Raw genomic sequence first — 25,867 nt, 5'->3', positions numbered from 1 at the left:
TTCATCTACCTGATGAACAGAGGCAAGAAAGACTAAAAATGAAGTCTCCACTATAATTTGTCTATTTGCTTGGGGATGGAAATAAAGTGAGAAAGTGTTAGTTGTTCATTTGTGTCTGATTCTTCGAGACCTCATGGACTGTAGCCCACCAAGCTCCTCAGTCCATGGAATTCTCCAGGCCAGAATACTGGAGTGGGTAGCCTTTCCCTTCTCCAGGGGATCTTTCCAAACCAGGGATCGAACCAGGTCTCCTACATTGAAAGCAGATTCCTTACAGTCTGAGCCACCAGGGATGGAAAAAGTGGCAAAATTCTGTAAAGCAATTATCTTTCAATAAAAAATAAAAAATTTTATTGTTGCTCAGTTGTGTCCGACTCTTTGTGACCCCACAGCAGCATGCCAGGCTTCCTTTCACCAGTACCTATTATATGCCAGTTCTTTTTAAAAATTTTTTTAAAGATTTTTTTTCTGGACCATTTTTAAAGTCTTTACTGAATTTATTACAATATTGCTTCTATTCCTGTTTTGGTGTTTTGGCCACGAGCATGTGGTCTCTTAGCTCTCCAGCCAGGGATCGAATCCACACCCCCTGCATTGGATGGTGAAGTCTCAGCCACTGTACTGCCAGGGAAGGCCCTCTGCCAGACTCTTTTTAAAGTGCTTGGGAAAGATTAGAAAACTAAACAAAGATCCCTATTTTTATGGTGCTCAATGCTATTAGAAGGACACAGCTAATGGCGCTAATGGTAAAAAATCTGCCTGCCCATGCAGGTGATATAAGAGACACAGGTTTGATCCCTGGGTTGGGAAGATTCCCTGGTGAAGGAAATGGCAACATACTCCAGTATTCTGGCCTGGAAAATTCCAAGGACAGAGGAGACTGGTGGGCTACAGTCCATGGGTCACAAAGAGTTGGACATGACTGAGTGAACACACACACACAGCCAATAAAGAAGGAACTCAATAAATAACTGAGTAAATTAAGCAGAGTGTTAGAAGGTACCACTTGGTAAATGGAAGAAATAAAGTGATGGGGAGCAGACCAGGAAGGTGGGAGTGGGTGTGATGGCTGGTCACAGTATTAAATAGGTCCCAGGAGGCCTCCCTGAGAAGGTGGCATTTGAGAAAGACTTCAAAGAGTTCCCTGGTGGCTCAGATGGTAAAGAATCTGTTTGTAATGCAAGAAACCCAGGTTTGATCCCTGGGCCAGGAAAATCCCTGGAGGAGGGAATGGCAACCCACTCTAGAATTCTTGCCTGGAGAATTCCATGGACAGAGGAGCCTGGCAAAGAGTTGGACATGACCGAGCAACTGACACTTGCAAGGAGTTAAGTGGTGAGCCATGCAGATAACTGCGGGAAGACTGTCTCAGGCAGAGGCACAAACTGGCAAAGGCTGGGAGGTATCCCTGCTTAGCTTGGTCAGGAAATGGCACAGAGGCCCATGGAGCTTCAGCCCAGGGAGTCACAGGCAGGGGTACTGAGGGTGAGAGAGCACTGGGCCATGGCCCCGTTTCTCTTCTTACCCTTTATGAAAAGGTCACTGTACACAGTCGGTGCTGGAAAAGCAGGTTGCATGCTGATAATCAGGCAGAGCGGGGCTGGGACTTGGGTGAGGCAGATGAGGTGCCTAAGTGCAAAATTTAAAGAGATGCTCAATCTCAGGTGCCACCTCTGCATTTACACACCAGTGAGAATAGACACCTCTATAAGTTTTGCATGTAAGACATTTCGCTCACCTCCCTCTAGTCCTAATCTTGATGCAGAGAGTTCCTGATCTGTTTCTGCAAAACAGGCTGGCATTTCTATTCCTCAGACTCATCCCCACCCAGCACCACCACCAGACACTCACATCTCTGACAGAATTATCTATCCTGCAAACGCACAATAGCAGGAAGCAGAGCTGTGCCAATCAACCGCCAGGATGACGAGTTTCCTGCTCTTTTTTGGCCGCACCTCACCCTCAACTGCCGTAGGCAGAGAGAGGAAGCAGAATTCTGAGCTAGATTTAGTTTTTTAGTCTCTAAATCTGTCAACAAGTGTGTGCATGTGGTTGAAAAATTGTGCTTCTGGAGCCCAGGAATAGATGCTCACCAGCCTGTGACTCTGGGGTCACAAATGTGATTGAAGGACCACTTGTAAGGTCAAGTGAACAGGGAGAGTCATTCCAAGCTGACTTGATGGCTGAGGCAAGAAGCAAAAGCTTCATAGAAAATAAATATGCCTTAGAATGTGCTTGGTGTTTATATTCCCTCTGTAGTCTCCCTTACCCCTAAAGGAACTCAAACAACCTTGAGGATTATAAATGTTTAAGAAAATATAATTGCTCCTCACATGGACTCATGAGTGGGTGGTGGGCAGGGCTGTGAGTGGCCCTCCTGGAGTGGGTATGTGCACAAGTCCATTGGTCCCCTAGCTCACAAGGCTTCCATCTGGATGTACTGTCTCGCATTGCATGATCCTCTTCATCCATCAACAGATGGATGAACCCAAATTGCATCCACTCCACACAATGGTTGTGTGTCCCCCACTTTTTAAAAAGATCCCAACAGGTTAGGGCTGGTATCTTAGCCGACAAGGGACCATGGCAGGAGATGCGAAGGTGGGGGACTACAGAAATGGAACCAAAACACATGGATCTTCCATTAAAGAAAAACCAAAAGACATTGAATGCTCACCCCATGAATGACCTGGTGAAGGTAATATTGTATCAGTTTTACAGATGAAAAGTTAACTTACAGAACAATTAATATAATTTGTCTAAGGAGACCCAACTGATAAAAGCAAAGACAAGATTCAAACTTAGCTATGTTGATGCCCAAATTCATTGCTCCACAGTAAGATAGAATCAAATAGTTTTCTATTGCTTTTCTTTGATTACCAGCTCAATAAAGTCTGAGCAGTGAAATACAACAACAACAACAAAAAAAGTGCTCAACTTCAGGAGCAGATAAAACTTCTAAAGATTTTCATCAGAATTAAGGTCAACCCCATATTAAACATTGATGTAAAATTTTGTGAAAGTGAAAGTCACTCAGTCATGTCTGACTCTTTGCGACCCCATGGACTATACAGTCCATGGAATTCTGCAGGCCAGAATGCTGGAGTGGGTAATTGCTATATAGTAACCTAAGTTTCAGAATACTTTGGCCACCTGATGTGAAGAACTGACTCATTGGAAAAGACCCTGATGCTGGGAAAGACTGAAGGCAGGAGAAGGGGACAACAGAGGATGAGATGGTTGTATGGCATCACCGACTAAATGGACATGAGTTTGAGCAAGCTCCAGGAGTTGGTGATGGACAGAAAAGCTTGGTGTGCTGCAGTCCATGGGGTCACAAAGAGTTGGACACAGCTGAGTGACTGAACTGAAGTTTCAGAAATCATGAAAAGTCAATTTCATAACATAGTAAATACATTTTAAGGTGTAAATATTCCTTCTGAACATATATATGCTGTCAAGTAAAATATTAGGAAATCCATTTGTCTAAACTGAATCCTGGCTATCCCTTGAAAATCTTGGTTCTTTTTGCTGCCCTCTCAAATGATAGATGTTCATTTTATCACATCCCAAGTGTTCCAGGGCTAAACGCTGGGAATTGGAAACTTTTTGCTCCCAATGCTCCCAATGTGGAGAAGGCAACCCACTCCAGTATTGTTGCCTGGAGAATCCCATGGACAGAGAAGCCTGGTGGGCTACAGTCCATGGGGCTGCAAAGAGTCAGACATGGCTGAAGCAACTTAGCACAGCAAATTCTTCATATATGTTGTATTTCACAATGACAAAATACAATTAAAAAAAGAGAATGTGCTAAATAGGCAAATAAATTGTTATTTCCTTTTATAAGACAGTTTCCCTAGATTTTGGTGATCAGTTCATCTGATGCCAATCACTCATGTGAAAACTGCTAAATTTTAGCCTCAGAAATTACAAATATGATTAATAGCCTATGGACTTAACTGTGATCCTTATACTGCTAAACCTGCTGAAACAGATTTTACCCAAAAAGGGGGTCAGGTCTCTCTAGCTTCTTCTCTTAGTAATATTCATTCACTCTACCTTGAAGGATATTTCTGTGGTCATGGTGAACCCATGGGTGATGACTGGCTCCTCTTCTGCAGTTCGTCCCTTCCAGCAGTCCAGCTCCACACAGCGACAACCAGACAGGAGCACTTGGCGATACATCTCAACGGAGGAGTTTCCAGCCAGCTGGCCAGCTGTAAAATGTCAATAAAATGAATCTCAGACTCCCACAAAGCAAGGAACACACTGATGGTTTCCTAGAAGAGATCTTCAACAATGGGAAAGCAAAGAGTTCAAGACCTTGAGTAGTTCTCAGCCTTTCTTCTGTCTCAACATACCAGAGGTAGTAACATAAACCCAAATGGAACTGTGGCCCCCTAGCAGGGGTTTGGAGAAGAGAGACTAGAAGGATATGTAACAATAACAGCAACTCATGTTTATTAACTGCTAACCATGTGCCAGCTATAATTCTTTGAACTTTATATATATTACTACATTCAATCTTCACACAAAAATCTGCCCAATATAACTATCTTTGTTATTAAATGTCTATTTTCAGATAATAAAAATGGCATAGAACATTTTATTTGTCCAAGTTCCCAAAGCCTGTAAGTGGAAGATCAGGATTATAATTTCAAACCTCAGTCTTGTCATTCTGACCCTCCCTATGAATAAGTATTATTGACAGGCTCTTGTATTATACAAGTCAAACCTTCTGTCATTTTTGTCCAAGGCACAAATACTTAGCATAGCTAAACATTATCTTTGCAAAATGGAAATAACTTTGTAGAAATAAATTTAAATTTGACAAATGAAGTGTAAAATTTGTACTCTATAAGACACTGTTTAACAAAGTTAAACAAGACCTAGGTAAATGGAAATACATCCCATGTTCACGGAGCAGAAGACTTAAAATTGTTAAGGTAGCACTACATCTCAAGTTGATTTACAAATTCAATTCCCATAAAAATCTTATCTGTCTTTTTTGTACAAATTGATCCCAAAATTCATATGGAAATTTAAAGGACCCAGAATAGCAAAAATGATTGTAAAAAATAAGGACAAAGTTGGAAGGCTTCCCAGCTTCAAACTTAACTACAAACTCCAGTGATCAAGGCAGAGTGGTACTGGCATAAGATTAGACACATAGGTCAATGGAATAAAATTGGGACTCCAGAGATAAGCCCCCACAATTATGTTAAACTGACTGACATCTAGGGTTCTAAGACAATTCATTGCAGAAAATCATCTTTTTTAAGAAATGGTGCTAGGACAGCTGGATTGCCATATGGAAAATAGTGAAGTTGGATTCCTCTTACATCATACACAGAACACACACAAACACACACACACACACACACACACACACACACACACAATCAATGAAGCTCCTAACTGTATGGGCTAAAATAATAAAACTCTAAACAGAGAATGTAGAGGTAAATTTTTGTGACTTAGGTTAGGCAATTGTTTCATAGATATGACACCAAAAGTACAAATAGCAAAGAAAGAAAATAGACAAAATTTACCAAAATTAAAAACCCCTGGAAGCAGAACTGAAAATCTCTAGTAAAGTGATATGAATTGTATAGTCAACAAGCACCTGAGAAATCTGTGGGCAGGGGTAGAAGCCCAACTATTTCTGTTTCACTTAAGAAGTCAATGGAAGGTTGTAATTTCTTGATAAATGATTTATTTATTTATGGTTGCACCTTGCAGACTGCAGGATCTTGGCTCCTTGCCCAGGCCTTGAACTTGGTTCATGGCAGTTCAGCTCCAAGTCCTAACCATTGGATTACCAGGAAATTTCTTTGATAAATTTTTTAAAAGATTAATAATAAATAAGTTTTGAGGCAAGCCCACTACCATCAACACACAAATGGAAGTTTTTGGCTTTCCACATTAAGGATTTCCTGTGAGTTATATTCTATATGCCTCCATTTTTTCAGCAGTAATTTAAAAGTGATATATCAATGAAAACTGTCAAAAGGATTTTGAAATGGACAAGATCTTAGTGGAGACACACAGGACAGAGAAAATGGGATTAAACCTATGGCTTAATTTTAGTTTTATATGCATCTCACAACATCCATTATCAGCATAGCAATAGGGTGACATTTTTCAGTTCTATAGAGCCCTAATAAATGCATGGAAAGGCTGATTAAGTAGGTTTGCAAAATCACTTTTCTTTACTGGAAAAAATAAGGCATTTTAAATACATAAATATTTGTAAAAGTAGAAATGCTGACAAAGTAACCTAGAAAGTTTCTGATGCTAGATAATTAATTTGCCATTTATAATAGCTTCAAAGTTTGTTGTAATAAAGATCTTTCTGCATAAACAAAAAAGGGAGAGTGGGAATGAAGGAAAAATGATGTTCATTTACATGTTAAACTTAAGGGAGGGCTACTTTAGCTAAAGAAGTGAAGAATTCAAATAATTAATCAGGTTAACTCATTAAAAATGCTAGCTCCTGCAGACAATTGCACAGCTATTCAAGAGTAGAGCAGATTTTCTTGTGTTCTACCTAGGATATTCTTTAAGTGTATTACTGACTATATCCAATACTGTTACATAATGTGCAATTTCATTAATATTTTGTTAAGTGTTACTAACTTTGGTAAATAAGACCTAACAGAAAGACCTAACAGAAGCAGAAGATATTAAGAAGAGATGGCAAGAATACACAGAAGAACTGTACAAAAAAGATCTTCATGACCCAGATAATCACGATGGTGTGATCACTGACCTAGAGCCAGACATCCTGGAATGTGAAGTCAAGTGGGCCTTGGAAAGCATCACTATGAACAAAGCTAGTGGAGGTGATGGAATTCCAGTTGAGCTATTCCAAATCCTGAAAGATGATGCTGTGAAAGTGCTGCACTCAATATGCCAGCAAATGTGGAAAACTCAGCAGTGGCCACAGGACTGGAAAAGGTCAGTTTTCATTCCAATCCCAAAGAAAGGCAATGCCAAAGAGTGCTCAAACTACCACACAATTGCACTCATCTCACACACTAGTAAAGTAATGCTCAAAATTCTCCAAGCCAGGCTTCAGCAATATGTGAACCGTGAACTTCCTGATGTTCAAGCTGGTTTTAGTAAAGGCAGAGGAATCAGAGATCAAATTGCCAACATCCGCTGGATCATGGAAAAAGCAAGAGAGTTTCAGAAAAACATCTATTTCTGTTTTATTGACTATGCCAAAGCCTTTGACTGTGTGGATCACAATAAACTGTGGGAAATTCTGAAAGAGATGGGAATACCAGACCACTTGACCTGCCTCTTGAGAAATGTGTATGCAGGTCAGGAAGTAAAAGTTAGAACTGGATATGGAACAACAGACTGGTTCCAAATAGGAAAAGGAGTACGTCAAGGCTGTATATTGTCACCCTGCTTATTTAACTTCTATGCAGAGTACATCATGAGAAACGCTAGGCTGGAAGAAGCACAAGCTGGAATCAAGATTGCTGGGAGAAATATCAATAACCTCAGATATGCAGATGACACCACCCTTATGGCAGAAAGTGAAGAGGAACTAAAAAGCCTCTTGATGAAAGTGAAAGAGGAGAGTGAAAAAGTTGGCTTAAAGCTCAACATTCAGAAAACGAAGATCATGGCATCTGGTCCCATCACTTCATGGGAAATAGATGGGGAAACAGTGGAAACAGTGTCAGACTTTATTTTTCTGGGCTCCAATATCACTGCAGATGGTGACTGCAGCCATGAAATTAAAAGATGCTTACTCCTTGGAAGGAAAGTTATGACCAACCTAGATAGCATATTGAAAAGCAGAGACATTACTTTGCCAACAAAGGTTCGTCTAGTCAAGGCTATGGTTTTTCCCATGATCATGTACGGATGTGAGAGTTGGACTGTGAAGAAGGCTGAATGCCAAAGAATTGATGCTTTTGAACTGTGGTGTTGGAGAAGACTCTTGAGAGTCCCTTGGACTGCAAGGAGATTCAACCAGTCCATCCTGAAGGAGATCAGCCCTGGGATTTCTTTGGAAGGAATGATGCTAAAGCTGAAACTCCAGTCCTTTGGCCACCTGATGCGAAGAGTTGACTCATTGGAAAAGACTCTGATGCTGGGAGGGATTGGGGGCAGTAGGAGAAGGGGACGACAGAGGATGAGATGGCTGGATGGCATCACTGACTCGATGGACGTGAATCTCAGTGAACTCCAGGAGTTGGTGATGGACAGGGAGGCCTGGCGTGCTGCGATTCATGGGGTCGCAAAGAGTCAGACATGACTGAGCAACTGATCTGATCTGATCTGATCTGAACTTCGGTAAGGAAGTTCAGGAAACAACCTTTAGAAGAATGACATAGCCCAAGGACATGACATAAACTGATTAGAACCAGTTCACGTCCAAAATAGTAGACAAGTCCACTTCCACTATACCTCAAACCTCAGAATACACTCATTGTAACACATGAGCAAGTTAAATGACACACCCACAGGCACCATGACAGCTCCAAGTAGTTGTTCAGTCACTCATCATGTCCGACTATTTGTGACCTCATGGACTGCAGCACACCAGGTTTCTCTGTCCTTCACCATCTCCCGGAATTTGCTCAAACTTATGTCCCTTGAGTTGGTGATGCCACCCAACCATCTTGTCCTCTGTAGTCACCTTCTCATCCTGTCTTCAGTCTTTCCCAGCATCAGGGTCTTTTCCAATGAGTCAGCTCCTTATATCAGGTGGCCAGAGTATTGGAGTTTCAGCATGAGTCCTTCCAATGAACATCCAAGACTGATTTTCTTTAGGATCTCCCTGAAGTCCAAGGGACTCTCAAGAGTCTTCTCCAACACCATAGTTTGCAAGCATCAATTCTTCGGCATTCAGCCTTCTTTATGGTCCAACTCTTACATCCTTACATGACTACTAGAAAAACCATAGCTTGAACTATACAGACCTTTGTCAGCAAAGTTATGTCTCTGCTTTTTTAAAAAAAATTTTATTTATTTATTTTTGGCTGACGGGTCTTCGATGCTGTGTGTTGGCATTCTTTAGTTGTTGAGGGGAGGCTACGCTCTGGTTGTGGTGCACAGCCTTCTCATTGGTTGTCTTGTTGCAGAGCACAGGCTCTAGAGAATGAGTTCAGTGGTTGGGGCTTAGTTCTCCATAGCATGTGGGATCCTCCTGGACCAAGGATCGAACCCATTTCCCCTGCATTGGCAGGCCAATTCTTAACCATTGGACCACCAGGGAAGTCCATGTCTCTAGGTTTGCCATAGCTTTTCTTCCAAGGAGCAAGTGTCTTTTCATTTCATGGCTGCAGTAACCATCCACAGTAATTTTGGAGCCAAAGAAAATAAAGTCTCTCACTGTTTCCATTGTTCCCCCATCTATTTGCCATGAAGTTATGGGACCAGAGCCATGATCTTCTTTTTTTGAATGTTGATTTTTAAGCCAGCTTTTTCACTCTCTTCTTTCACTTTCATTAAGAGGCTCTTTAGTTCCTTTTCCCTTTCTGCCATAGGCACGTTGTCATCTGCATATTTGAGGTTGTTGAGATTTCTCTCCACAATCTTGATTCCAGCTTGTGCTTCATCCAGCCTGGCATTTTGCATGATATAATCCAAGGTTGACCATCAAAAAATTGGGCAGTGGCCCAATTTCTGGAAATCTCTGCCCTTTCTCCCAAATAGTTGGAATAATCTTACCACTCATTAGCCCATGAAATTATCCAGCCCATAAAAATTAACCACACTACATTTTAGGGTTGCTCTTGCCTTCTGAGATGGTCTACACTCTGTCTGTGGAGTGTAATTCTCTCTAAATAAGTCCACTTCTTACCTATCACTTTGTCTCTCACTGAATTCTTTCTACAATGAGACATCAAGAACCAGAACTTCATTAAGTCTCGAGACCAGGTGTGTGATCTCAGTTAAAAGACTGTGGGCTCAATTCCATCCTGAGTTGCATGGTTTCACACTGAAGGTATATCTTACTTAACCCACAGCAGAGTGTTTGTCATAAAAGATTCAAAATGTTTCCAAAACAGTTTTTTTTTAATTTGTTTGCTGCATATATATTTTTTATCATTCAAATAGAAGGGATTTGATATACTTTTTGAATGTTGATCAGTTAATATTTTGAAAGACATGGTAAGGCACGGAGTTGAGTTTGTGAGACAGAAAGATTCTGAGAAGAAAAACAAATCAAAACAAAGAAAGGGAAGGGGGAGAGTGTATATGTGTTTGTTTGTGTGTGAGTGTGTGTGTCTGTGTCGTGTTTACTGTTCAATATCTAAGACTCCCAAAATTTCTCTAAGGTAATTTGGTTCATTCTCAAAATGAACAATTTGTATTTGAAATGGAAACTTCTCAAAGGAAGCATTAAAAACCATACATTTATCCATAATTGTCTTATTGCTTGGAATGCATATTTGGTTCTCTGTGTTTTCCTTCATTTATGGAGCTTTTTTCCACATATATGAATTATTACTGATATTCTCCCCTACTCCATTTCTGCTTAAAGCCTCATAGCTGGTTTATTGTTCTCTAAAATTTCTAACCCCTCATTATTATATTCCATCCACTCATTATATTTTCATTTGATTAGATCTGATAAATTGACCTTCTGGGGCCAGGGGATTGCTGTGGGTTAGGATTAATGATATGTCATGAGTCATTCAACCCTTGTTGTTTCTGAAACTAGTATCTGACATCATCTCTGCCTGGCTGTGAATATATTTTGGAGTACATTCCAAGCCCATGATTGAACTTTGGAACTGAAACTCTATTTCAGATTAATTCATAATACCACCCGGAGTCATAGCTCTGCACCTTTTCATTTGACTGCATTCATTTCGGGCAGCTGGTTCCATTTACTTGAGCTTTGTCTCAGATTATCCAAGGCATCCATAGATGGAAGAGACCAAAAACTGAAAATAACAATTCATCCATTAACACAGTCTTCTGAGAAATTTCTCATCTTGTGGACTATGATGATTGATTGCCTATATTTACTATTATTTACTATCTTCTCTTCAACCTCAGGGAAAGAAGGTTATCCAATGTGATGCATTTGTTAATTCAGTGTCTTTCTTCAATAAACACTGTCTCCTTCAAAAAATAGAGATGGGATCATTTCTCCTTGCTTGAAATTCTGTGAAACCAACAGCTACACTTGAGAAAACTATTCAAAATACAGAGGATGTGTTGTTCATCCTGACCATCTCTAGGACTATTGGTTTGATCTGATCTCTCTCTTCCATATTTTCTCTCTGCCAACTTATACTTAAATTGAAGTATAGTTGATTTTTCACGCCATGTTAATGGTACAGCAGAGTGATTCAGTTATACATACACACACACACACACACACAATGTGTGTGTATATACTTTTTTACATTCTTTTCCATTATGGTTTATCACCATGAAGCTCTTTTGAAATAGACCCAATTGCCATGGGATGGCTTAGGCAAGGGGGAAAACAACTTTAAGCATATTCCTTATTGATTATAGGAGCCTCACCACTAGGGTCCATGCACATTCTCAAACTTTCTTCGTGGGAGGCAAATACTGGTGGCTTAGGATGCAAAAATGAACAAGACATCTTCCTTACCCTTACCATTTAGGCAGGGAGGTAAGTGTTGTATAAAGAAAGGAGAACTTTTTTTTTTTTAGGAGAACATTCTTATGTGTCAGGGAATTTAAACCCTCACCCCACTATCACACTTCTGGTTGTCATTTCTTCCTCTCTTTCCTTGGCAACAGAATAATCTGTTTAGGTTCTGATAAGCTTTAGGGTCTCCTTCCCAGGTCTGGGGTAAATCTCAATTCTTCTCAGCCAGTCATAGTCGTTCTGTGGCCCCTGCTAATGCTATTTGTAGGTCATTGCTATATGGTGTAACTCTGCTCTACATCCAGTAGGGAATAAAGGAAAGTCTACTGGATGGGGTGTGGGGAACCTCACTCACACAAAGGGCCACAAGACAGAGATGTCCCTGGGCCACACGTGGAGCTTATTTCTTAGGAGGCGATGCCCCGGGTGCACAGCCGTCTTGAAACTGTAAGAGGAGTGAAAAGATGCAAAGCATCTGGGTCTCTTACGACACCAACAATTCCTGATTTAATCAAACCTCAATCACTCTGCTTCTGGATTTCTTGTTGTATGAGGTAATAAATTTCTTAATGTTTAAACCACTGAGTAATAGTTTCCTTTTACATAACCAGGTGGCACCAGTGGTAAAGAACCCATCCACCAGTGTAGGAAACAGAAGAGACATGGGTTCCATCCCTGGATTGGGAAGATCCCCTGGAGGAGGGCATGGCAACCCACTCCAGTAATGTTGGCTGGAGAATCCCACGGGATGTACAGGTGACCCTCGGTCCATCAGGTCATGAAGAGTCAGACATGACTGAAGCGACTTGGCACACATGCACACACTTATCGCCTAAAACATACTGGCTGTTTCAACTTCCTTTCATTTTCTAAATGAAGAAGTTAAAGTTTATAAGAGTTCATTTACTTAAACACAAAATTAACCTTGGTCTGTTTATTATTTGCTAAGCTCAACTCTTTACATTCTACCACCCAACTTTCATTGGTCTGTGTGCTAACTAAAAATTGGCACTTGCCATCTGCCTCTACAAGACTTAGGTCACTAGTCACTGTAGACCTTCATACACACTGAAAGGAGTTCAGGGTGGAGACGACTCTATGCTCTGGCAAAAAACTGGCAGAACTGGTCTTCAGATACTTATATATCTTCAGGAGAAGATCTTATGAGCCCAATTGTTGCATCTTCTCATCCCTAGAAAAGCACTAAAATGTCTAACAGTGACATCAGCTCCTTGTGACTAGCAGCAAGCCTCTGTCAAAGCCTCCATAAGCCTCTGACCACACATACCCATCTTCACTAAAATCATAAATAATACTATCTTCCCTCTCTCTTTGGAGCAATTTCTCAGAGCTATCTGAAATGTTTCCCAGGCTATCATCCTGATTTTTCCCCCAATACAACTTAATTCACAACTTCAATCTTGTGCAGTTTTTCAATTGACGTATGTGCTCTTTAAACAAAAAATAGATTATGAAAGGTTGCATATGCCAAGGACTAAATGAGTAGAAGAGATGAAGAGAGGGAGTGACAGTAAGCCAGGGTTGGTAGAGACTGACAACCAACCACGGTTGGAATGACTGATTCTGACAAGAGTGAAACTACTTTAAAGGGTATAGGTATATTTTTAGAGCTTTTCTGCAGTCAAGAACATACATCTTAGGAGTCGAATAATCAGATAGTTTAATTCATTAGACTGATAGCTAAAAGCTCCAACGTAATGCTTTATTTCCTAAGCTGAATAAAAAATGTTAATTATTCAGAGATAACATCACTTTGCTTTTCCTGAGTATCAGTTCAGTTCAGTCGCTCAGTCGTGTCCGACTCTTTGTGACCCCATGAATTGCAGCATGCCAAGCCTCCCTGTCCATCACCAACTTCCAGAGTTCACTCAGACTCATGTCCATTGAGTCGGTGATGCCATCCAGCCATCTCATCCTCCATCGTCCTCTTCTCTTCCTGCCCCCAATCCCTCCCAGCATCAGAGTCTTTTCCAATGAGTCAACTCTTCGCATGAGGTGGCCAAAGTACTGGAGTTTCAGCTTTAGCATCAGTCCTTCCAAAGAAATCCCAGGGCTGAGTATATGGAGTATATGAATTCCTGAGTATATGGAGCCATTATCTCCCACAAGCTGGAATCAAGATTACTGGGAGAAATATCAATAACCTCAAATATGCAGATGATGCCACTCTAATGGTAGAAAGTGGAAAGGAAGTAAAGAGCCTCTTGATGAGGGTGAAAGAGGACAGTGAAAAAGCTGGCTTGAAATTCAACATTCCAAAAATTAAGATCATGGCATCTGGCCCCATCACTTTATGGCAAATAGATGGGGGTAAAGTGGAAACAGTGACAGATTTTATTTTCTTGGGCTTCAAAATCACTGTGGACAGTGACTGCAGCCATGAAATGAAAAGATGTTTGCTCCTTGGAAGTAAAGTTATGATAAATATAGACAGTGTATTAAAAAGCAGAGACACCATGTTGCCGACAAAGGTCTATATAGTCAAAGCTATGATTCTTCCAGTAGTCCTGTATGGACGTGAGAGCTGGACCATAAAGAAGGTTGAGCACCAAAAAACTGATGCTTTTGAATTGCAGTGCTGGTGAAGACTCAAGAGTCCCTTGGACAGCGAGGAGATCCAACCAGTCAACCCTGAATATTCATTGAAAGGACTGATGCTGAAGCTGAAGCTCCAATACTTTGGACAACCGAGCAAAGAGCTGACTCACTGAAAAGGACTCTGATGCTGGGAAAGATTGAGGCCAGGAGGAGAAGGGGGGCGACAGGATGAGATGGTTGGAGGGCATCACCGACTCAATGGAGATGAGTTTGAGCAAACTCAGGGTGATAGTGAAGGACAAGGAAGTCTCAGCTGCTGCAGCCCATGGGGTCTCAAAAAGTCAGATATTACTTAGCAACTGAACAACAACATCTCCCAAACTGTTTGGAGTATGGAAAGATTTACTTAGAGCTGAAAAATTTTAGGTTGAAATGAATGGACACTCTTCAGTCCTGCTGCTGCTGCTAAGTCACTTCAGTCATGTCCGACTCTGCACAACCCCATAGATGGCAGCCCACCAGGCTCCCCCGTCCCTGGGATTCTCCAGGCAAGAGTACTGGAGTGGTTGCCATTGCCTTCTCCAGTTCAGTCCTGAAACAATCTTGTTTTGAGTCATAAGGGTAGATTTCTCAAGGGAAAACAATAATTTAAACCATAATCACTACTTGACGTACTGCCAAGTCTATCCAAAACCCTAGAAAATGACCATTGTAATTAAAAATCTACTTATTTTGTGCGTGTATTTCTCTCAGTGATCCAATTTTATTTTTCCTTCTGGGTGTCTTGATAGTCAACAAAGGGGCAATAATGAGCAGGGAAATAGACATAATAATCAATAATGCATTGCTAAATGGATTGGTTTTTATACTGTATATTAATTTTTACACTTCCTTAGAATGCTCAAAAGAAAACATTTGAAATATTGAAATTCCCCTTTGAATTTAGACTGGCATTTCTCAGGAAATACTCCAAGGAGATAAGTTCTTAAAATGTTCCAAGGAAATAAGTAGTGTGGTCATGACTGGAGGGGGCAGGGGGTAGGATTGATCTTAACCTTAGTGAGAGTGTCTCTGTAAGTCTTTTTTCCTGTATTTGAAATATACTGCAGTAAGTGCCAACCTTTCTTTGTGCCTAGCATTTTAAAGGCTCATGTGAATAGAAAAACTTTTCTTTTTCCACCAAATACACCTTGTATGAAATAATGTTTCTATAGAAAATGTTTCTACTTCTTCTGGAACTGCTTGTAAAGTATAAAATCTAACTCATTTTCTAGATACTGATTTTAACATTTAACTGGATTCTATGGTGTTATTAAAATTTTATAATATTCATGATTGGCTTTTGGAAGTTTGAATTTCTATATTACAGATGTTCATATTTACCCAAAGATCTCTGAAAGATGAGTTGTACATGAGGTTTATCTATATAAAAACAAGGACACTAATAATATCATATAAATATCATACAAAGTAAAACCAAATTTTACCTCAAAAGAGGATTTCAGTCAAAATCTCAAGATCCTATATTAGAATTTATATGTCATTTTTATTTATTTATTTATTTATTTTTAAATTTTATTTTATTTTTAAACTTTACATAATTGTATTAGTTTTGCCAAATATCAAAATGAATCCGCCACAGGTATACATGTGTTCCTCATCCTGAACCCTCCTCCCTCCTCCCTCCCCATACCATCCCTCTGGGTCGTCCCAGTGCACCAGCCCCAAGCATCCAGTATCGTGCATCGAACCTGGACTGGCAACTCGTTTCATACATGATATTTTACATGTTTCAATGCCATTCTCCCAAATCTTCCCACCCTCTCCCTCTCCCACAGAGTCTATAAGACTGTTCTATACATCAGTGTCTCTTTTGCTGTCTCGTATGCAGGGTTATTGTTACCATCTTTCTAAATTCCATATATATGCGTTAGTATACTGTATTGGTGTTTTTCTTTCTGGCTTACTTCACTCTGTATAATAGGCTCCAGTTTCATCCACCTCATTAGAACTGATTCAAATGTATTCTTTTTAATGGCTGAGTAATACTCCATTGTGTATATGTACCATAGCTTTCTTATCCATTCATCTGCTGATGGACATCTAGGTTGCTTCCATGTCCTGGCTATTATACACAGTGCTGCGATGAACATTGGGGTACACGTGTCTCTTTCCCTTCTGGTTTCCTCAGTGTGTATGCCCAGCAGTGGGATTGTTGGATCATATAATCACTCATTTGCTTTACTGGCAACACAATAATAACTGTAAGAAACTTGTTCAATATCAATGCAAGCAATAAAACTACAAAATACTGTTAACTTTTTCTCAGCAGCTCTGCTTTTTAAACTGCTTTTTACTAAGTATTTTTAATCCAATTAATTTCTTCATTTGCCCTCCCTCTGATTAACTTGTTTAAGCACATATGAGGTAAAGAACTTGGCTTCTTTGTGTCAGTTGTGTTTGGGATGTTAGCATATTAATGGCCAATAGTTTTCAGAATTTAAAAATTGGGGAGAGTTGGTATACTTGGTCAGAAATCATGTATATCAGATGGTGGTGATATGAAATTATTGTTCAGAAATTTGGAGAGCGCTATTGGAGTTCTTTCTTCCATGAAAAATAGAGTGGACCCTTCACTTTTTTAGTAGCTGAAAGACCCACTTTCTGAAAACTATTGGCTGTTAATATGCTAACATCCCAAACACAACTGACACAAAGAAGCCAAGTTCTTTACCTCATATGTGCTTAAACAAGTTAATCAGAGGGAGGGCAAATGAAGAAATTAATTGGATTAAAAATACTTAGTAAAAAGCAGTTTAAAAAGCAGAGCTGCTGAGAAAAAGTTAACAGTATTTTGTAGTTTTATTGCTTGCATTGATATTGAACAAGTTTCTTACAGTTATTATTGTGTTGCCAGTAAAGCAAATGAGTGATTATGCATAATTTGGAAGGAATCAAGACTGATAAAGGAAGCACAGCTATAGAATCAAGAATTTAAATTGGAAGGAATAGAAATGGTTAAGTGAACTCTTGTGCCTTCACAAGAAAACAAAAAGTATCTTTTCTTGCTTTGTTCACTGAAATGGTCCATAAACATTCCATAGCACAGGGTTCAAATTGCTGTTACCCATACACATATTTTTCACACACTAAAAGCAACAAGGACTCACTGAGGGTAAAGTCTGATTCCATGCATGGTGCAGGAAGGAACAAGGTGAGTCTGCAAGATCTCTATGTGCCAGAAAATAAGGACGTCTTCAAAGATTAATGGGTCATGTGAAGAAGAGAGAGCAGCCAACCTAAAAAATGTTCCCACTGACCACAGCTGAGACAATCTAACATCAAAAGGAGAATAGAGGCTGTGGTTGAGTGAATCTACATAAACTCTGAAAACTTGAAGTCCATAATGATACACATTAATTGACACACCCAGTCAATCTTGCAACTCAATTGTTTTGGTACCATTGCCTCTTTTATTTTATGGCAAATAATATAGATACTAATGGACGTAAATATATTCATTTTTGGACTTAAAAGGGGCTATTTGTAAAATTACTGCATATTGTGACTTCTAGATGACCTGAACATACATTTTTATGAGTTTTGTGGTCCTAAGTATATGATGAATGCAAGATTCAATCATGTGTCAAAGTCTTCACAGTTACATTTCTTAGTATCCTATTAAGTCAAAGATCTAGACTCTTAACTTGAGCTTCCATGAAAGTGAAAGTGAAAGTCGGTCAGTCCTTTTCGACTCTTTGTGACCCCATGGACTATAGAATCCATGGAATTCTCTAGGCCAGAATACTGGAGTGGGTAGATCCTTTCCCTTCTTCAGGGGATCTTCCCAACCCAGGGATGGAACCCAGGTCTCCCACATTGCAGGCAGATTCTTTACTGTCTGAGCCACCAGGAAAGCCCAAGAATACTGAAGTGGGTAGCCTATGCCTTCTTCAGTGGATCTTCCCAGCCCAGGAATTAAACCGGGGTCTCCTGCGTTGCAGGCTGATTCTTGAGCTTCCATAGACCTCCTTCTCCTTAGATGAGAAAAATGATTACATCTTCAACTCAAACCACCATGTGCAGCTTAACATTCTCTTCAGTTATGAATGTAGGTCACAAATCACTGTAATATTAGTGGTACTATGACTTTGTAACTACTAGAAATCACAGACATTTTCATATCATATTTCAATTATTACAAATGTCACATGCATTATTTATGATTCTTAAAAATTGTGTTAATAAAATACATGTGATTTAAATGGTGTTAATAAAATGTACACAACTGTATTACAAATTTGTTTTTTAATATTTGATAAAAATGTTTCAATAGAATTTATTTCCTCTTTAATTTTACGTACATTATTTTATGCATTTAACATCCTTAGAAGGGTTCATAGGCTTCACCAGAGTGCCATATACATCAATGGCACCAAATAAGATTAAGGATCTCTGAGAGGGAAAAAAATCCTTTACAAAGTCTTAACAATTTGAGTAGGAGCTGCAAAACTTTTGTAATAAGCCCAGGAAACTGAATCCAAGAAAGTGGGCTAAGTGGAGACTCTCTTCTTGAAGCTATGAAACCTGTAGTAATTTTAAAAGAAGACTAAAAATATTCTAACACTCCTCCCATTGAGGGTTGTGGTCTATGTCCCCTACCTTGAAACTGGGCAGGGTTGTGACTTTTTTGACAAATAAAGCAGTGACAGTATGGAACTTCAGAGGCTAAGTGCACAAAGACAATTAAGTTTCCACTTAATTGGGACACTTGCTTTGGCAGCTATAAGCTGCCATGTAAGATGCCCACCTAACCTGAGAAAGTCCAAGCCACACAGGGAGGACTTACAGGCAATTAGGTCAGCAGTCCTAACTAAGCCCAGCTATTGCGTTGTTAGCCCAAGTGCCAGACATGCTTGTGGAGAAGCTTCCAGATGATACCCACAACCAAGGTGTTTGCATCACCCCAGGCATTGGCTTCCCAGCTGGAGCCCAAGATGACAGAGAACAGAAACAAACCATCTGCTCTGTGCCTTGTCTGAGTTCTTGACCTATAGAATATGGACCAAAATTAAATGGTGGCTCTTTTATGCCCATGAGTTTTTATGTAATTGGTTATACAGGAAGAGATGACCAGAATGGGTTTATGATGAGCCAAACATGAATCAATTAGTTTTATACCATGAATCTCTCTTAGTAGGCAATGTGGTTGAAACAAAACAGGCCACACAAATAGTCTGAGAGCCATCCAATTTTCAAGAAAATCATGCCGTTGCAGTTCAGTTGATGGTAGAACTCAGTATATGATTCTGACTAGATGGTCCAGGATCATATGGAACCATCCTGAGAGTGCCCATTCCAGCGGCCACATATCTGTCTAAGAGGCATTTCTACTCTAAGCTATTTTCACCAAGTATGGGCTACCAGGCCAATCCTGGATTTGATGCCAGCACAACATACATTTGTTTCTAGAGGAATGAATTCCTTTAAGGAATTTAGAAGAAAGAACTGCTTATTTGTCAGATGGCTGAGCCCTGTGAAAACCCCACACATATTAAGTGCCTGGATCTCACTGCCATTACGTTCATGGCATTGCTGGTCTGTCTTGCTACACAAACCACATGTCCCCAGACAATAAGCCATAAACACATCTGAACCACCCCTAAGGCATGGTGAGCAGCTACTACTTACAGATACCAAATGAGACCCCAGACTTTACTTTGTTTGCATTATGGGTCTTAAGGTCTGACTATCTTATATCATTTGGATAATGGATTGTGTGAAGAAAGAGCATGCAAGGTTTTTAAGTCTTTTTTTTAAACCAGTAGGTCTTTTTTTTACAGTCTTTCCAAAGCTAGTAATCAGAGAGTATTCTGCAAGAAATATATTTTGATTATAAAAACATTTTTAGCTTATAGAAATTGGTATTTATTAAACTTTTAATTCTAAACTATGTAGAGATAATATATATGTGTGTATATATATATATGTTTTAATATTTTTTTCTATTTAAAAATCTATTAAAAACTAGATTGTCAATCTACTCAATTTAGGGCCAAGTTAGGAAACATAGGGCTGCTTTTTTCCGCCTTTATTATAATATTTACAACAAAGTATAAGTTATTGCCCACAAGAAATTTGTTTATGTCTAAAACCCTGTACCTTCCCTGGTGGCTCAGTGGTGAAGAATCTGCCTGCCAAGCAGGAGATGCAGGTTTGATCCTGGGTCGGGAAGATCCCCTGGAGAAGGAAATGGTAACCCACTAACCCACTCCAGTATTGTTGCCTGAGAAATTCTGTGGACAGAAGGGCCTGGTGTGATAAAGTCTATAGGGTTACAAAAGTCAGACACAACTTAGCAGCTAAACAACAGCAATAATAAAGCCCTGTCCACTTTGAGCAAAATTATTAATTTACCTTAAAGCCAAAGTTATTTAGGGTTTTGGAACTTTTCTGTAGATGAAAAACAGTCCAGAGAACTAGACAGGATAATAAATGGATTGAAGTGCATTGAAGAATGAATTCAGTTACATAAAAATTCCATTGGTCTGAAGATATCAGACATGGATAATTTCAGATGAGCTGCAAATGTAGGAAGTGTGTTACAGTATTCGCTGCTCAGTCGTGTGTAACTCCGCGACCGCATGGACTGTGGCCCGCCAGGCTCCTCTGTCCCTGGCGATCTCCAGGCAAGAAGGACATGTGAATAAACGATATTGTTACTTTTGGGAAGAATGTCTAGTCATGGAACCCCCAGTTCTCAGAGGATTTTTCACAGGAAGTGAAAGTAAATCCACTTGTACTTCTGAACAACAGAAAGCAGAGGTTGGTGACATTCGGTGAGACTGGCTACAATAATTGTCAAAGAACTATAAATTCATACCTGTGAGGTAGGTGTTGTGTGAGGAATTAATGAAATAGTGAGAAAGGGGCTGAGACATATCTTCATTCAAATCCAGTTTCTCAGGTGAAACGACTCCATTTTCTTCTCCACTCAGATAGCGCATAAATCCATCCACTGATATCTGTCCTAGAGGAAATGAAGAGTTAAGAGGAATGTGAATGTAATATTTTTATGGGTTTCTGATATCATATTATTATTATTTTGCAGAAAACTCTGGTAGCATCCAAGATGGAAAACATTAGCCACAATTGCAATTTGATATGGATAAACAGTAGTCTAGGGTCATGCTGCTTTACTATACTTATCCCCAAATGCCAGAGATAATAGAGAAAAATGTAATTACAAGAGTCTCACAGACTTTCGGAGAATTTAAATACCTAAACATGGATCAACTGTTTTCAAAATATAAGAATGGTTACAATCCTGTGCATGGACACCAAAATGTTTTTAGTGCTTACCTCTGGGTAGTAAAGTTAAGGGTACATTTCCCAATGTTCTCTCATAAAAACATGTTACTTTTATGATCAAAAGACTTATTCACACATGGTTGTATTATTTAAAATAATGTGAAAATGTTTTCAAATAATAATCTTTTTCCTCTGAAAAAGGAAATAAATATGACCATAACTGAGGAATAAAAATCTGAATGTTCATAAAAATGAAGGTCCTTAACATTTCTTATTTAGAATGACTTTTCTTCAAATGAAAGAAATATGACTCACACTTTAGTTTACTCAGATTCTATTTAGAATTTTTCTTTTGTTGTAATATTTCTGAGGTGACTAATACTAAATATTGAGACAGTTCTTTATCATTACTAAAGTAATTTTTATATACTACATGGAGAGAGCCATCATCACGGTTTTGGTTCATCATTATAGCTTGTTTCTTCAATATTAACAATCAAAGCCTCAAAACCCAACCAACCAACCAAAGAAACAAAACAAACACAACCACCAGTTCATTTGTGAATAGTGAAGATCTTTCTGGTAAATATTAGAGGATAGTATTTCTTTTTCCTTGTTGAAAAAGTTTTCTATTAATATAAAAGTAGTATATGTTTATGGAAGAAAAAATAGGAAATGACAAGAGCAGAGAGGGAAGAAAACTGAAATTTTTCTGAACATGCCTAACTCTTCATTCAGAGAGAATTCCTATTAAAATCTTAATATATACACTTCCAGAGGAAGAAATGTGTGTATGCATGTGTATGTATAGTTCTTTTATAAAGATGCAATCATATATATATATATATATATACTGAAAAATATATTATGAACATCATCATATAATATTAATATTTATATTTTGAAAGTGAAGTTGCTCAGTCATGTCCGACTCTTTGTGACCCTGTGGACTGTAGGCCACCAGGCTCCTCCATCCATGGGATTTCCCAGGCAAGAATACTGGAGTGGGTTGCCATTTCCTTCTCCAGGGGATCTTCCTGACGCAGGGATCGAGCCCAGGTCTCCTGCATTGCAGGCAGAGGCTTAAACCTCTGTATTATAAAATATATAGAGCTATAACATGACTAACTAATATTCCATTATCTTTGGAGTTCTCATTTTTCACTAGTATAAATAATATTGTATTGAATACTCTGGTAGCTGAATCTTTGTATAAACTTTTTCCTCAGAATGAGTCTTCTGCAATAGAATTGCTGGTTCAAAGACTGCAAATTTTTCAGACTTTTAGTATACATAACCAATTTGCTTTCTGTTAAAAGTTCTAGCAATTTACTCTTTCACCAGTGGTTTGCCTTCTCTTCATCCAGATGTCAAACTCAGAGGTAAAATCATGATAGCAGGGGGATGGTACTAAGATGGCAGAGGAATAGGATGGGGAGGCCATTTTCTCCCCCAGAAGTTCATCAAAAGATCATTTGAATGTTGAGAAACTTCCACAAAACAACTTCTGAATGCTGGCAGAGGACACCAGGCACGCAGAAAGGCAGCTCATTCTCTTCAAAAGGATGTAGGACAAAATACAAAAGATAAAAAGAGAGACAAAAGAATTAGGGATGGAGACCTGTCCTGGGGAAGGAGACCTGAAGGAGAAGTTTCCAAACACTAGGAAACCCTCTCACCGGCAGGTCTCTGGGGAGTTTTGGAATCTCAGAGGGCATCATAACTGGGAGGGGGAAAAAAAATCCCCACAGACTATGTGTCTAACCACAACTCCCAGCGGAGAAGTAGCCCAGACACTCGCGTTCACCACCAGCGAGCTGGGGCTGAACAGTGAGGCACAGGCTGCATGCTTAGGGTAAGGGCTGGGCCTGAATGCCCTGAGGGCTGTCTGAGGGAGCTAACGTGAGATAGCAACCCAAACTGTGGGATAGCCAGAGAGAGAAACAAAAGAGAGAGAGAATTTTCCCACAAAAAGCTCAAATCTAAGGTACAGCCGGTCCACTCATAGAACAAAGGACTGAGAGATCACTACAGGAGAGCTAGCCAGCTACAGACCAGCCCAGCCCCCAACCCCCAACCCCCGGAGGCAGAGAGGCAGGCAGGCAACAGCCAGAGGCAGAAGGCAAGGGGCAATCTCGGCCCCAGAGATGGCATCCTCCACCAAACTGTGAGCAGGCTCCCAGTTGCTAACCACATCTTCCTGGGATTTTGGACAGTTGACATCCACCAGGAGGGGTGCAGTCAGAGATAAGTTCCTCAGAGGAGACACAAGGCACACCTGAGACGGCATTCTCTTGGCACACCCAGGAAACCAAGAGGCTGGGACAGGGGAGGTGGTAAAACGCCCTGCCCAGCTGGGAAGACTGCACTCACCAAGCACCTGGTCGCCTGAGCTGCTCGGACCTGGGAAGGGGACAAATCGCAGGCCCAACCAAGTCTGTGCCTTTGTGGAGTACCTGAAAGTCTGAACCTGAGCAGATTAGACCTGGAAAGTGCATGCAACCCAGGCCAACTTTAGACAGTTCCCTGCAGAGCAACCTGGAGCCTGAGCAGTGTAGACTGGGGAAGCACACATGCCGTGAGCAGCGGAAACCCAGTGTGGCCCAGACACTGCGAGCACTCCCCACACATGCCAGTATATTTGTTTGCAGTGCTCCTCCCTCCCCACAGCACAACTGAACAAGTGAGCCTAAATAAGTGACCACCTTTGCCCCCTTGTGTCAGGGTGGAAATCAGACACTGAAGCTACTTGTAAACAGAGGAAGCCAAAATAAACAAAGAAGAGGGAACCGCTCTGGAAGTGACAAGTGCAACAGATTAAAACCCTGTAATTAGCATTGACTACATTGGAAGGGGCCTATAGATCTTGAGAAGAAGTATAAACTGGAACAAGGAACTATCTGAAATTGAACTGATCCCACATTGCCCTCAACAGCTCCAGAGAAATTCCTAGATACATTTTTAATATTATCATTTTTAAAATTTTTAAGTTATTACTCCTTTAATTTTCATTTTGATAACCTATTACTTTGTAAAAAAATAGACTATTTTTAAAGCAAATTCATATATATATATTTTATAATTTTTGCAATTTTCTTTTGTTTTTTTATTATTGTATTTTTGAGAGTCTAACCTCTACTCTAGATTTTTAATCTTTGCTTTTTGGCATTTGTTATCAATTTTGTACCTTTAAGAATCTAATCTTCAGTACCCATTTTTACTTAGGGGTGTGATTACTGGCTTGATTGCTCTCTCCCCTTTTGACTCTCCCTTTTCTCCCCAGGTCACCTATATTTCCTTCCTCCCCCTTCTCTTCTCAACTCTGTGAATCTTGCTGGGTGTTCCGGGCTATGGAGAACACTTAGGGAACCTATTACTGGCTAGATCTGTCTCTCTCCTTTTGACTCCCCCTCCTCTCCTCCTGGTCATCGCTATCTCCTTCCTCCCTCTTCTCTTCTCTATGTAACTCCATGAACCTCTCTGAGTGTTCCAGACTGTGAAGAACAAATAGGGAATTGATTACTGGCTAGATTGCTCTCTCCCCTTTTGATTCACCCTCTTCTCCTCTTGGCCTCCTCTGTCTCCCTCCTCCCTCTTCTCTTCTCCATGTAACTCTGCGAACCTCTCTGGGTGTCCCTCACTGTGGAGAATCTTTTCTCCATTAACCTAGATGTTTTAACATCTGTGCTGTTTGGATGGAGAAGTCTTGAGGCTACTGTAAGAATAAGACTGAAAACCAGAGGCAGGAGGCTTAAATCCAAAACTTGAGAACACCAGAAAACTCCTGACTCCAGGGAACATTAATCAACAAGAGCTCATCCAAAAGCCTCCAGATCTATACTGAAACCAAGCTCCACCCAAGAGCCAACAAGTTCCAGAGCAAGACATACCATGCTAATTCTCCAGCAACGTAGGAACATAGCCCTGCGCATTAAAATACAGGCTGTCCAAAGTCACACCAAACCCATGGACACTTAAAAACTCACTACTGGACACTTCATTGCACTCCAGAGAGAAGAGATCCAGCTCCACCCACCAGAACACAGATGCAGGCTTCCCTAACCAGGAAACCTTGACAAGCCACTAGTCCAACCCCACACACAGGGAGCAAACTCCACAATAAAGAGGAATCACAAACTTCCAGCATACAGAAACACCACCCCAAACACAGCAATCTAAACAAAATGAAAAGGCAGAGAAATATTCAGCAGGTAAAGAAACATTATAAATGCCCACCAAACCAAACAAAAGAGGAGGAGATAGGTAGTCTACCTGAAAAAGAATTCAGAATAATGATAGTAAAGATGATTCAAAATCTTGAAAACAAAATGGAATTGCAGATAAATAGACTAGAGACAAGGATTGAGAAGATGCAAAAACTGTTTAACAAGGACT

The 25,867-nt window shown here is 40.0% G+C and overlaps 1 protein-coding gene across 3 annotated transcripts in view; it reads right to left on the bottom strand.

Moving 5' to 3' along the window:
• PLCB1 (phospholipase C beta 1) overlaps positions 1-25,867 on the bottom strand; it is an 850,060-nt gene that overhangs the window by 198,731 nt on the left and 625,462 nt on the right. For all 3 annotated transcript variants that reach the window (XM_055543363.1, XM_055543364.1, XM_055543365.1), the window contains exons 10-11: positions 21,045-21,191; positions 4,060-4,217 (exon numbers count right to left, since the gene is read on the bottom strand). In XM_055543363.1, the coding sequence (XP_055399338.1) occupies positions 4,060-4,217; positions 21,045-21,191 (305 nt within the window). The remainder of the gene's footprint in view (positions 1-4,059; positions 4,218-21,044; positions 21,192-25,867) is intronic.

This window comes from Bubalus kerabau, chromosome 13 (genome assembly GCF_029407905.1).
Source record: "Bubalus kerabau isolate K-KA32 ecotype Philippines breed swamp buffalo chromosome 13, PCC_UOA_SB_1v2, whole genome shotgun sequence".
In the NCBI taxonomy this organism is placed as follows: Eukaryota; Metazoa; Chordata; class Mammalia; order Artiodactyla; family Bovidae; genus Bubalus; species Bubalus kerabau.
The sequence above is the reverse complement of the archived record's forward strand: the minus strand, read 5'-3'. Positions and strand labels throughout refer to the sequence as shown.